Here is a 14,350-nt window from a genome sequence, read left to right on the forward strand (position 1 = left end):
CTGCTGATCTCCCAGGGCTCAGAACAATCCTGGCACATGGAAGGAGCCCAATATTTGTTGAGCTGATTGCCTGATTGAATGAAAAGACATCCTCTAGAGGTGTTGCTGTCCAGTCTGGTAGCCACTAGCCACATGTGGCTATTTAAATTGAAATTAATTAAGATTAAAGTAGGGACTTCCCCAGTGGTCCAGTGGTTAAGACTCTGCCTTCCACTGCAGGGGGTGCGGGTTCAATCCCTGGTCAGGGAACTAAGATCCCACGTGCCATGCCATGCAGCCGAAAAAATTAAAGTAGAACTTCAGTTCCTCAGTCACATTAATCACATTTCTAGTGCTCAGTGGCCACATGTGACTAGTGGCTACCATATTGGACATTGCAGATAGAGAACACTTCCATCATTACAGTCTTGTAGATACTGGCCCATATTGTCCGCTAGAGTGCAAAGCTTCTCTGGAGGCCCTCTTCTCTTAGCTGGTGGGAGGAATGAATAGATGGAAGGATGGAGCCTGCAGGCCCATTACCATCTGCCTCAGGGGAGGGTGCCTCCTATTTGTTACTGAGCTGCGGCCAGTATTGGGCAGGAGCAAGCCACTGGCCAGAACTGTCATTAAGCAAGGAACCTAAAGGAGGTGATGACTGCCTTCCATCCTATTGCTAACTGGGGACCCTCCACACAGTTTGCGGGTTCCTGCGTATAGTGGGAACCGGGAGGAAGGAGGTGGTGTGTGAGAGCTGGCGATGGGGTAGGGAGAGAGGGTTTGGAAAGCTTCGGGGGTGATGAGCAAGGTCAGTGGTGAACACATCGGCTGTTTTTTTTCTTTGGCGGGAGCGGGCAATTATGCTAGGTGGAATCTATAATGATTCTGTGCGCCAAAGGCCCCGCCCCTCCATCGCGGCTAACCTCGTGACTAAAAGTGTGGGTTTTTGGAATCCAACGTCCAGGTTTGAATCCTACTTCCCACGTGTTTACTCTGTTACTCAATCTTTTCATACCTCTGTTTTTTTATCTGTAAAATAGTGATATTGATCATAATAACAGCTAGGAAGAAAGGCTGAAAATCGCTTGATAAACCCTGTTCAGGGTTCCTATGATTAGCCCGAGACACGAAACGCTGGCCAGAGAAGGATCCGGCTCACAGCCAAGCCTCGGGAGGGCCCCGTTTATTCCCATAAAAACCGCAGGCAGGAAAGCGCGCCTCCCGGGTGCCTCCCGCCCGCGTGCCGCCCCAGCCCAGCCCGGACGCCTTGTCTTCCTGCCTCGCCCCGGCCTGCTGGGCCCTGGGGGACCGCCTTGCTGCCCGCCTAGCCCTCCTCTCCCTCGAGGCCCTCCGGCTCCAGCTCGTGGAAGGGGCAGGGCCGGTTGGAGGAACGCAAGGCGGGAGTGGGCGGGCGTCGCATCGCAAAGGGGCCGAAGTACTCGGCGGCGAAGGTGACCACATCGGCCGGCTGGTGTAGCAGCAGGAAGAGCAGGAAGTCGGAGATGAGCGCCTGGGCCTCGGGGTGCTGCCGCAGATAGCTGTTGTGGCTGAGACGGAGCTCCTCCTGGAGGGGTCCGAGCCTGAGCCACACCCGGGACCCCCGCGCCCCAGGAGCTCCCCTCCCCTTCGCCCCATGGAGGGCTTGGGGACGCTGGAGTCCCCTAGCCCCTAGGGGTGATGCATTTCAACCGGGCAGAAAAAGTGATCAGTAAGGGTGGAGTGTATGCCCTGGGCAGAGGGATGGGGGGATGGGGACCTCAGGCTGGCTGCGGCCCCTCCTCACCTTCCGGTCCACGAACCTCGAGTAGAGCTCCATGTCCTCCTCCCACACCAGGGGTTTCTTCTCGAACACTGGGTGAGGCTCAATATCATCTGGGAGTGGGTGCGGGTGGGAGGAAGGCTGCGTGCCTGTTCCGACCGCAGAACCTTCCTCACATACAGAGGGATGCCCAAGAACACCAGTTCTGGGCAGGCTCAGGTAAAACCCCAGGGTTCTGGCCATATGGGCGAAGTTGCTGGAGGGGGTTCCCAGCAAAATGATCGTCCCTGAATTGCCTTGGAGACAGGGGCTGGAGAGCAAAACTTCTCCATCTCATCTCGGGCTCTGATCCGGGGCCATGGTACACTCAATCCACCCATGCACCCTGGAAGGCTCCAGGTTTCCTCACCTCACCTTCACTCTCCCACCAGCCAGGGGCTTCACTCACCCGCCTCCCTCAAGATGGGCACCTTGGTGATCATGCAGCACCCCGGGGAGCCCACCTGGATCCTCTTGGCCAGGTGCCTGGAGTGCAACACAGAAGAAGGTGTGAGTCTTCCTAGACCAGCCCACTCCTTTGAAGGGTGTTCTGAGGGCCTCCCTTTACTGCTGTCCCCCTCGTCCCCTCCTCCACTTGTCTTTGAGTTCCAGGGTCCTGTTCATTTCTAGATCCCCAGATAATGGCTCCTGCTTTTCAAACTGGGGACTCTTCCTACCCTGGAGATGTGTGCACGTGTGCAAGACTAAATTTAGAGGTGTGAGCGCTAAAAGAATCACGAGGGAATTCCCTGGCAGTCCAGTGGTTAGGACTCCGAGCTTTCACTGCCAAGAAGCTGGCTTCAATCCTGGTCAGAGAACTAAAATCCTAGAAGCCATGGGGCGTGGCCAAAAAAATTTAAAATAAATAAAAAGAATCAGGAGCCTCCTGCTATGTGATACTCAAAATAGAAACAAGTTAAATTATGAAATAAGGAAAGCCCACAACGTTCTGATTGCTTTTTTTTTGTTTCTAGTATAGTGATTCTGTCAATACCTCTTTGGAAATTTCAAGAAACAAATGCTTCTTCCCCTCCCGAATTTTCTCAGGATTTGGTGCCTGCACTTTGCCGGCGACAGCTTGGCAGTGTGCTGGGATGCTTCTCCCAGTCTGCTGATTTTATCAAGTGCTGAGTTGTTCAGACTTGGGTGTTTTTCAGTATTACACCCACACCTGTGGCAGCTGCTTTAGCTCCGCCTTAGGCCCTGTGGAGTTGACCTTGGCTTCCTCAGCCACTCAGGGCTCTTTGGTGAGGTTTGGGAGGCATTGTGAAGATCAGGAGAATGAGTGAATATATGAAAAAGGGTGAATGAGTGGAGAAAGCAGGTGCACTCAGATCTCAACAGCTGGTGGTATCCCGAGAATCAGGACTCTCCCTTTGCCCCGACCAGGCCCAGGAGGTTGAGCTCCCATGCTCGTGCTCAATACTGCCCCTTTCGCCCCACCGTCAGTAGCTCACCCATCAGAGAGCAGGTAAAACTGGCAGGACACGGGGATGCCCTGTTCCGAGTGTACAGTCTGCTCCACAATGAACACTTCCACCTGCTGATGGCCCACCTGGATCGTCTGGGAGCCCAGGCCTTGCTGGCAGCAACCAAAATGAAGGGAGGGAGGTGAGGTGGATTCCCACCGGGGCCTCCCCACACATCTCACCCTAGCCCTTCTCTCCAGGTTATAGCTTCACTGCTTGTTCACCAGTGATAAGCAGCCCTTGGCTGTCCAGACTCTTAGGCGCCCCAAGATTTGAGATGCACCCCCAGGTTAAGTTGGGGTTTTCTCATAGAGAGCCAGCTCCACCCTGCTCCTGCCCCAACCCGTCCCCATGCCAGCTTCATGACCAAGTGCTTCTAGCTGGCAGATTCTGTAATAGGGATGACCAACTAGGTGTGAGTGTGGGTGAGGGCGGAGGCTGGGCTATTTGTGGGGAGGGGGTAGTGGGACACTGAGGAGGGACTAGACTGAGATTTATGACTGCTTCAGGCCCCTGCAAGCTGCCCATTGTAATTGAAATTTAAATTCCTGGGGACTTCCCTGGTGGTGCAGTGTTTAAGAATCTGCCTGCCAATGCAGGGGACAGGTGTTTGAGCCCTGGTCCGGGAAGATCCCACATGCCGCGGAGCAACTAAGCCCGTCTGCCACGACTACTGTGCCTATGCTCTAGAGCCTGCGAGCCACAACTACTGAGCCCGCGTGCCACAACTACTGAAGCTCACACACCTAGAGCCTGTGCTCCGCAACAAGAGAAGCCTGCGCACCACAGCAGAGTAGCCCCAGCTCGCCGCAACTAGAGCAAGCCCGAGTGCAGCAACGAAGACCCAGTGCAGCCAAAATAAATAAATAATTAAAAAAAAATTAAATCCCTGTTACAGCTACAGCAACAGGGAGAAAACTGCTAACATAAGAAAAACATTTCAAAGAAAATTGGGGGGAAATGGTATGTGCCTGTTTGTATCAAACACATTGCTGTTTGTCATGTTTGTGATAGAAAAGATGAGAGTGTCATTTACGAAGTTGGTCAAATCAGCCCCCAAAGTCTGTGTTCAGAGGCATGGCTTCAAAATCACATATTACAGGAAGTCCTAGGTAGGTTGATGATGAACGTTTAGCCAAAATAAGAGAAAAATAAGAAACACCCTTAAGGGTTGAGACATAATAAAATAATTTTTAAGTGCAGTTGGAGATGTTACATTTCCTGATCTTAAAAAAATATGTCTTTAAAGGTGGCCCCTGTGGGGCTTCCCCGGTGGCTCTGGTTGAGAGTCCGCCTGCCGATGCAGGGGACACGGGTTCGTGCCCCAGTCCAGGAGGATCCCACATGCCGCGGAGCGGCTGGGCCCGTGAGCCATGGCCGCTGAGCCTGCGAGTCCGGAGCCTGTGCTCCGCAATGGGAGAGGCCACAACAGTGAGACACAACAGTGAGAGGCCCGCGTACCACAAAAAAAAAAAAAAAAAAAAAAAGTGGCCCCCTACGATGTTTATTTTTCCTGGACTGACTTTTGTGCAAAAAGCGTTGCTTTCTTCCACTGCTCCCAGCTTTTGGTCCTTCTCGCTCATGGCACTTGCCTCACACTTGGTCTTCCCTCTAACAAATGTGGTCTTGCTTTCTCCTGCTCTTGGAAGTCTCACCCCCACACCCCGGATTTATCCCCACTCCACTCCTTCTTCCACTCCACAGAGCTGTCTTTTCTCCCAGCTCAGCATTCTCCTTGCCCCTTCTGGTTCACCCCAGACCAATTCCCCACCCAGGGAAACCCCTCACGTAAGTGGAATAGCAGAGTTTGCCCTCGGTGTCCAAGGCCAGGAAACGGGCATTGCTGGGCACTGTCTGCCGCCAGGCCATCACCCTCAGCAACACCAGGTTGGCAGCCTGGGAGATGAAGCCCGCAATGGAGTGCCAGGGGAAGAAAGTCACTTCGGTCTTCACTTCCTGTTCAGGACAAATCTGGGTCAGGGACCTTGAGCCAGGAAGTGGAGGGAGGTTGGGCAAGACAGGTGTTGAGCATATGGTCCAGTCCATATGGTCCCTAGTCCAGGCTCCTGGCCTGACACCATCTGTCCCCTGTTCCTGGTTCCAAAGAGGATATAGAGTATGGCTCCCACCTGGCTCTCATCCTTACCTCACCCTCCTTGATGATTCTGGTCACGGCCAGCTGATCATCCTGCTTCAGCAAACTCATCTTCCGTTCCATGGGGAGGACGTGGAACTAAGGGCCGGAGCATGGAGGGGAGAATCAGGGACTCACGGGATCGTATATGAGCGAGATCCCCCAGAGGTCGCCTTGTCCGTTCTCCTTCATAAATCAGAAAACTGAGGGGAAATTTGGATAGAAAACTTTCCATATGTGGTCAAGGCTGGGGCCCCAGGAGGTACCTTGATGAACTCCTTATTATGTTGTTCCACAACCTCCAGTTTCCACGAGAGATAGCCTGAGGGGAGGAGGTGAACACTGCTGTCACCGGAGACAAGGCTGGAGTTTGCAGGAAGGGAGGCGGTGGCCCGGGCTGGAGGACTCAGGTGTAGGGTGGCCCGAGGGAAAAACTAAGGCTGTGATTAACTTCCCTGTGATTAACCCCCATGTCCCACGCACTCTCTTTGCCTCGTTCTAGTACCAAGGTGAAGTCAAAGCATTGGTCCTGAGTGAAGGTCCTGGGAGTTGGGGGGTGGGAGGGGGAGGGCAGTGGAGGAAGGGTGGGGGTAGAGGGTGTCAGGCAGCAGGAGCTCTACCCAGAATGGAGTTTCCGCAGAGTATTTTGTCCATGAAGCCGCGGCTAAAGGCATGCACGAGTGGGAGGGACGCCATGACACCAAACTGGTCTTTGTATTTCCCTCTCTGCACCTCAATGGTCAGCTCTCCCTGAGGCTCCCCTGTGTCCGAGACCATGACCAGAGTCTCCGAGAAGAATAGCATCAGCAGCTCCTCTTGCCCTGGGTGGGTGAGGGTCCCGTGGGGACAGTTAAAGCCCCAGCTCCTAGGTCTCAACTCTCGGATCCACCCGGCCACCAGTGCGCCCACAGTCTCTACCCACTCCCTCCTCATCCCACGTCCCCCAGATGGCTCCTGCCTCCCCTCCATTGGCCTCTACAGCAGTCAGCAGGTGAAGACTCCGCCGCCCCAATCCCCACCAGTCCCTACCCACACCGTGTCCCTGGGGTCTTCCCTTGAAGAATATCAACTAACGGGCCTCACACCCTTTGTGAGTCCCAGGAGAACCAAGGCTGAGAGAGGGGGTGGCCAGGTCTGGGCTTTCTCTCCTCCCTCCCGTCCGTACTTCTGCCCCCCGCCCCCCCGCCTCCCCCGCACTGCCCAGGCTCACGGAGGGAGTTGAGGAAGTTAATGGCTTCAGCATTGGCCTCTGGGGGTGGCAGACTCTCTTGGGCTGAGGTCTGGTGATCCTTGGGTTTGAAGCCTAGGGAGGGAAGAGAGGTTGAGACGGCTGATGGCGGACCCTGGGAAGGACAGGGGTGGGGTAGGGGTCCCAGTAGCAGGATCCTCCAAGGCCACCCCAGGGTGGATGATGAGGGAGAAGATGCCCCACCCCTTTCCAGGTCCCCACCCCAAATTCCTCAGCCCTCTTCTCACCTGTGGATTGAACTTTGGAAGACATGCTGCCTCCTGCTGCCCAGTTTGTATCCAGCTGTCTCCATGGCAACTGGGAGCTAGCTACCGCCTCTTAAAGGGCCATCAACCCATTTCACTAAACACCCAGACCTTGGAAGAATTGGTAGGAACTGTGGCTTCTGCGGCTCAGCCCAAGCCTGAGGTATTGTCCAGCAGAGGGAGCATTTGACATTCTTAGGAGGCAGGGGGGGATGACATGGATCATTAGAATGACCTTAAAAGTGTACTTTGAAGTTCAATTCTTACTGGGATTGTAAGTAGAACCAAAACTTCTTTTAAAAAACCTTAAATTTTACTATATTTATATGTTTACGTTTATTAGATTGCATTAAAAGTACTTGGGAAGCTGGTTTGTCAATTTATTTAAAAAATCTTTTTAGAGAATATTTTTACTTATTTTTCCCAATCAATTGCTTTTGGCAATTGCAATTGCCACTGGGCAGTCCAGTGGTTAAGACTCTGCGCTTCCACTGCAGGGGGCAAGGGCTTGATCCCTGGTGGAGGAACTAAGATTCTGCATGCTGCGTGGCGAGGCCAAAAAAAAACAAAGAAAACCCAGTCAATTGCTTTTAAAAAGGAAGTAGAATATATAGAATGAATAAATATGGCATAAACATATTTATGGCAGTTCTAATTTTGTAAAGAGAACCAATTATTAATTAAAGCCCCCTTAAAAGTTAGTAATAACATTAGATGATTTATGATTAGAATGATATGACTAAGTTGAACTTAAAAGTTTTAAAAATGCTTATGTTTTAAAATTTGCATTTTAAGAAATTGAGTTCTAATTTTTAAAAAATTTATTTATTCTATTTATTTTTATTTTTGGCTGTGTCGGGTCTTCGTTGCTGTGTGCAGGCTTTCTCTAGTCTTGGCGAGCAGGGTCTACTCTTCGTTGTGGTGTGCAGGCTTCTCATTGCGGTGTCTTCTCTTGTGGAGCACAGGCTCTAGGCACGCGGGCTTCAGTGGTTGTGGCACTTGGGCTCAGTAGTTGTGGCCTGTGGGCTCTAGAGCACAAGCTCAGTAGTTGTGGTGCATGGGCTTAGTTGCTCTGCGGCATGTGGGATCTTCCTGGACCAGGGCTCGAACCCGTGTACCCTGCATTGGCAGGCGGATTCTTAACCACTGAGCCACCAGGGAAGCCCTGACTTCTAATTTTTAAAAGCCAAAATGAATTCTGCACGTGAACCACCGCCTGTGGCATTAAGAAAACTCACAACTGCTTTGGGAAGTAGGCTGTTAGTTCCTCAAAACGTTAAATGTGGAGTTACTATATGACTTAGCAATTCCACTCTGGGGTATATACCCAAGAGAATTGAAAACATCTGTCCACATAAAAACTTATACACAGATGTTCATAGCATCATTATTCAGAATAGCCAAAAAGTGGAACACCCATCTGTTCATCAACTGATGAATGGATAAACAAAACGTGGTGTATATATATATATATATATATATATATATATATATATATATAAAATGGAATATTATTCAAGCATAAAAAGGAGTGAATGACTGACATATGCTAGAATATGGTTGAACCTTGAAAATATGTTGAGTGAAAGGAGCCAGTCACAAAAGACCACATATTGTATGATTTATATGTGTAAATGTCCAGCACAGGCAAATCTATAGAGACAGAAAGTAGACTAGTGGTTGCTTGATGTGGGGGAAGGGTGAAGGCATGGAGGCAGGGAGTGGCATCCATTGGGGACAGGGTTTCTTTTGGGCATGCTGAAAATGTTCTAAAATTAGACTGTGCATACTAAAACCCACTGAATTGTATACTTTAAAAGGGTGAATTTTGTGGTAGGTAAATTATATCTCAATAAAGTTAATAAAAATAGATGATTTAAATAAAATCTAAGAGAAGAAAGCAAACCCTATTGCTTTCATATGTGAATTACATAAAGTTTAACAAAATCTTTTTGATTTGGACAAAGTTTAAAAAAAAAAAAAGAAGCAGGGACTTCCCTGCTGGTCCAGTGGTTAAGACTCCGTGCTTCTACTGCAGGGGGCGCGGTTTTGATCACACATCTGGGAACTAAGGTTCCACATGCCTTATGGCCAAAAAAACCAAGAGGCTAACCGCTATTTTTTAGATGCTCTATAAGGGGTGCCCACATAGTCCCCCTCCTTATTGTGCCCCCCCATCCCAGCTATTCCGGACTCCTGGCCTGAGGGAAAATTTGCTCCCTGAGCCCTCTACCCTTTAGAGTTCTCCTGTCACCCCTGGTCCCCCTCACCTCCCCTTGGTCAGGCTCCTCTAGCTGCATAGGACCCCCACCTGCCGATCCACACAGGCTCCCAACTCCTGGGAGCCCATGTTCTCAACTCTCTCACTCCCCCCAGATTCCTTCCTGCTTGATGCTGGCTGTTTCCTGCTAGCTGCTTAGAGGAGAGAGCATTTTGGAAAAGTGGATCACAGAAGGATCAACATCCAGTTTGTTGTCGATTTTTTTAACCATCTGGAAGAGATCTGTTAAGGACCCTTGTTACCATCCCCACTTAGGGCCTGATACGCCAGGGGAAGGATGCTCTGGAGCGGTTGACATACTAGCCATGTGGCTGTGTTGGGCAGGTATGCCTTTCTGAGCCTGTGACATGGACAGCCTGTTCCCTCCCAGCAGCTGGGGTTGACATCTATTGAACAGCCACCACTACCGTAGAGAGGGTACCCTATATGCTGAGCTCTGCAGGTAGTAAGTCACTTAATCCTCACAATCAGCTTCTAAGGTGGTGTTAGCATCATCCTCATTGGACAGGTGAGAAGTGGAGGCACAGAAGAGTTCAGTAACTTGTCCAAGGTCACCCAGTTAATAAACGGAAAGTGCGGACTCCAACCCAGATGGGCTGGTTTGAGTCCATGTTCTTAATCACTTTGCCCTACTGTCCCCAATAGACTAGCACTAAGTTTATTAATAACAGTGAGAGGAAAAAGAGGCTGCTGTTCACTGAACACCGTTGTGCATCTCATTTGGGTCTCCCAGCCACTCCAGAAGGAGGTTCGGTGACATGAGTCCCATGTCTGGAGTTACCCACGGAGTGTCAGAGTTTGTATTCAAATCCAGACCAGTGCAAGTCCTCTCTCTTTCCTCCACCTTGTCCTGCCTTTGGCCCAAGCTTAGGGTTTACTGACCATCAGGGTTAGCTTCCCACCTGCTTTCAAAGGCTCCATTTGTGGCCAGGGCCTGGGAGGACCAGGACAACCCCTCACCAACACACACATGTGGACACACAGGGCTCTTGTACAACTTATCCTGTTCTCTGTCCTTCCTGGGAACTTCTAAGGCTGCCCCTCCCTTTCTCCTTTTCTGTGATTTAGAAAAAAGAGAGAGACAGCCTGTGATTCAGGGGAAAACGAACTGCTTACAGGATTAAAAAAAAAAAAAAAATTATTTTATTTATTTATTTTTGGCTGCGTGGGGTCTTCATTGCTGCACGTGGGCTTTCTCTAGTTGCCGTGAGCGGAGGCTACTCTTTGTTGCTGTGCACAGGCTTCTCACCGCGGTGGCCTCTCCTGTTGTGGAGCACGGGCTCTAGGTGCGCAGGCTTCAGTAGTTGTGGCACGCGGGCTCTAGAGTGCAGGCTCAGTAGTTGTGACGTACGGGCTTAGTTGCTCTGCGGCATGTGGGATCTTCCCGGACCGGGGCACGAACCCGTGTCCCCTGCATCGGCAGGCGGACTCTCAACCACTGCGCCACCAGGGAAGCCCAACCCCCAGGTAATTTTTTAAACTACGTATTATTCAAACACCTTTGAGGCCATGTGTCTACCTCCATTTCTTCTCTGTAATGAATTACAGCACCAGAAGTCACATGTAGCATTTTCCAAAGTGACTTCATATGCCTTTCTCGTCTAACTCTTCTAATAGCCTCCAAATAAGTGGCCTTGTTGGGGAAAGCTTATGAGTTTGCTGCCTTGCATCATTTCTGGTATCAGGCCCCCTATTCCTCTGGGGGACCCTTTCCCCACTCTCGGTGCACTGTGTTTCAGTTGGGTCTGACACTGCCTTTCCAGGTGTGGTCACGTGACCTAACCTGGCCAGTCAGAGAAGCCCATTACCCTAACTCCTATGACTGGTTCAGCATTAGGCACATAATCCAAGCTGAACCAATGAAACTCAATCCCTGGGGCTATTAGAGGTTCTGCTATGTTTGATGAACTATAGCCCATAAACCTGGAACTTCTAGAGAGCATCTTTCCATTATAGGGAGAAAGACTGACAGAGAACAATATCAATATAGAAGAAAGCAGAGCTGAATGATGAAGATGCCTCTGAATCCCTGGATCCATTCATGCCTGAAGTCACCATGACATAATCCTACACTTCTCAATTTCATGACCTGATAAATTTCCCTTTTGGTTTAAGCCCCTTTCGGCTGCATGTTTGTCACTTGCACTTGAAAGGGTTATGTCTCATTCAAGGTTGTCATCTCCACTGGAAGGTGAAGAAACTGAGGTCCGGGAAGTTACTTGCCCAAGGTCCTTGGATGTTGAGTAACAGAGCTGGGACTGGAACCCAGGTCTCTAAGGCCAGTTATCACTCCTGCTGTTCTGCAAGCAAAGAATAGGTGTCCCGGTTATTGCTGGTCAGTGCTGGCTCCAGGAGAAACATGTGCCATTTTTCAGGACAGATGCTCCAGTGAGACGATCAGCCAAGGCCTTGGGAAAATGCTTCACCAAGCCCTAGAGAACCATCACCAATTGTCCCTTGAAGCTGGGCATACCCAGAGTGACTTGGCCCTGGGGCTTGCCCAGTCAAGAGACAATTACAGAGCACAGAGACTGCCCTTTTTCAGGAAGGTGAGGCCCACGGCTCCTTCCCTCACCCCCACCCCAGGTGCAGCCCTGAGCCAGGATCGTGAGGACCAGTGCCAAGGTCCTTGGCTTGGGGTGAGGGGTGCCAAGAGGGGAGGCTGAGCTGTGGCCAGGGGTGGCCCCAGGAAATGTGGAGCTAAGCCGGTGCTTCCCAGTCTTCAGCCACACCAAGGCCACCTTTAAGAATTCTGCCATAGGGACCTCCCTGGTGGTCCAGTGTTTAAGAATCCGCCTTCCAATGCAGGGTACGTGGGTTCGATCCCTGGTCAGGGAACTAAGATCCCATGAGCCACAGGGCAACTAAGCCCACGCGCCACAGCTGTTGAGCTTGGGCACCTCAACAAGAGAGCCCGCGCACTCTGGAGACTGAGTGCCACAACTAGAGAGCCTGCCTGCGGCAACTAAGACCCGACACAGCCAAATAAATAAATAAATAAATAAATATAAAAAAAGAATTCTGCCATAGCCAAGTGTCACCTTTACTTCATATTTTCCTATTTCAATAAATGCAAGCACACTTTGGAGATATTTCAGCCCAGACCATTGTAATAAAGCAAATACTGCAATGAAGGGAGTCACGCAAAAAATTTTTTTCCCAGTGCATATAAGAGCTTTGTTACACTATATTGTGGTCTATTAAGTGTGCAGCAGCATTATGTCTAAAGAAAACAATGTACATACCTTAATTAAAAGTATTTTATTGCTAAAAAAAATGATAACCATCATCTGACAATGCAGGGTTGCCACAAACCTTCAATTTGTAAAAAACGTAATATCTGCAAAACACAAAGTGAAGCAGTCAAACGAGATACGCCTGTGCCTTTAATCGCTTTCATGAATTGAAAACTGGTGTCGCTCGTCAAAAATATTGACCCCAAAGATAAACACAATGAACACAAAATGATGTTGTTAAACTTTAACTCAAGATAGCTGCCCTAGACTGCCGACCTGGAGTCTGGCTGTTAGTTAGAAAGGTGTTAAAGAGAGGCCAGCACCAAGGCCTTGCCGTTGAAGCACATTCACTGCTGTGCGGCGACCAGGTAAAGCTATCTCTTCTGTGGCCAGCGGCACTCCTGTTCATCTCAAGCTTTGGAAAACACCGAGGTAGGCAAATTGTAAACCCTGGACAAATGCTCACGAGCCATGGAAGGGTATATTTAGAGCGCCATTTCTGCCCAAAGCTCTGGAAGAGCAGTCACTCCAAGTAAGCAAGAACTGTAACCCAGACAGGAAAACAGAAAAAGCAATAAAGACAAGCCCACTGAGGGATCAAGCCTCGGTTAAATCATTCATTCATTCAACATTTATTGAGCGCCTACTGTGTGTCAGGCACCGTGCTAGGCGCAGAAATACAGAGATGCATAAGATACAGTCCATGCCCTGAAAGGTTCACAGTCTAGAAGGGGAGACAAACATGTAAACAACTAAAATACAGTATGATAAGTGCCACAACAGAAGCATTTACAAAGAGGAGAGGTAGCCTGGAGGGGGGAGGGACACGGGGGTGGTCTTCCTGGAGGAGGGGGCCTTTGAGGGGGATTGTGAGAGACGAATAGGTGTTTGCCAGGCAGACAAGGCAGGAGGAGCAGGGTAGTAGCATTCCATTCTGAAGAAACAGCATGAGCGAAGGCACAGAGGCATGAACTGCATGTTTTGAGGGGCGGGGAGCTCTATTCTGGCGGTATTGCTGAAGTTGGCTCCAGAGGCTGTGGCTGGAGAGGAAGGCAGAGGCAGGATGATGAGGAGAAACTGAGAGCAGGAGACATCTCGGAGGCGCCCCAGAGGAGACCAGAGCCCGAGGGAAGGAAGGCTTCCACCCAGGAAGAGAAGGTTCCTGGACCCAAGTTACGCCCGCTTGAGGACCATGGGAGTCCTCACTGCAGCCCCAAAGGGACTGGATCCAAGGCCAGAGGAGGAGCTGAACTGAGGGAGGGCTGAACAGAGGGGAAGGGCCCAGGCTTGGGGTCCTGGAAGCTGCCACTCATTCGAGAGCTCTCCGCTCCTGGACTTTTGATTTCTGCTCTCTGCTGCGCAGATCCCCTGCTCCCACCATGATGGGGCCAGGGGCCAAATTAGAAATGACCCGGGAATGTCTTTCGCTAACTGCAAAGGTCAAGATGAATGGCTTTACTAACTAAAAGAGGAAAGGGTTGAGGATAAAGCAGGAGTTCCTCAGAATATGGGCCATAATGAGAAAACCAGAGTCGCCCTGGTGGACGATGGCTCTCTGGTCCCCTGGGGAGGAGGGGCCCTGCTGGCCCAGGGCAGGGGCAGAGGCCAGCTGTGCAGGGAGCATGTGTGACCTACAAGACTGTGGGGCTGCAATCCCAGCCTCTTGGTATCTCCTCAGCCTGAGGTCAAGTTTTCTTGGCAACCAGGATCCTCCGCCTTCCAGGCAGTAGGGGAGTCACCGAGGCAGAGATTGTCCACAGCCAGGCTTCCAGCCCTTTCCTCTTTCTCAGAAATGGCTCTGTTTGAAAAATGCCTTCATGGGGGCTGGGTGGAGGCGGAGCAGGGAGGCTGGGGGAGGAGGGGCAGACTCTCAGTAAACCAGAGCCCAGGTGCCCCTCTGAGTGACCACTTTTCCAAGGCACCACACCTCAGGCCACTTTGAGGGAGTGAGTTTCTTTC

The 14,350-nt window shown here is 50.7% G+C and overlaps 1 protein-coding gene across 1 annotated transcript; it reads right to left on the reverse strand.

The window, feature by feature from the left end:
• Window positions 1-1,162: 1,162 nt before the first annotated feature.
• CATIP (ciliogenesis associated TTC17 interacting protein) lies at window positions 1,163-6,881 on the reverse strand. Its single transcript, XM_007451431.1, is given in 10 exon segments — window positions 1,163-1,543; window positions 1,763-1,851; window positions 2,187-2,263; window positions 3,235-3,359; window positions 5,035-5,202; window positions 5,393-5,479; window positions 5,647-5,702; window positions 6,001-6,201; window positions 6,591-6,683; window positions 6,857-6,881. Coding segments are annotated over 10 exon segments (1,302 nt in total).
• Window positions 6,882-14,350: the final 7,469 nt, after the last annotated feature.

The sequence above is a fragment of the Lipotes vexillifer genome, unplaced genomic scaffold (genome assembly GCF_000442215.2).
Source record: "Lipotes vexillifer unplaced genomic scaffold, Lipotes_vexillifer_v1.1 scaffold1145, whole genome shotgun sequence".
NCBI lineage: Eukaryota > Metazoa > Chordata > Mammalia > Artiodactyla > Lipotidae > Lipotes > Lipotes vexillifer.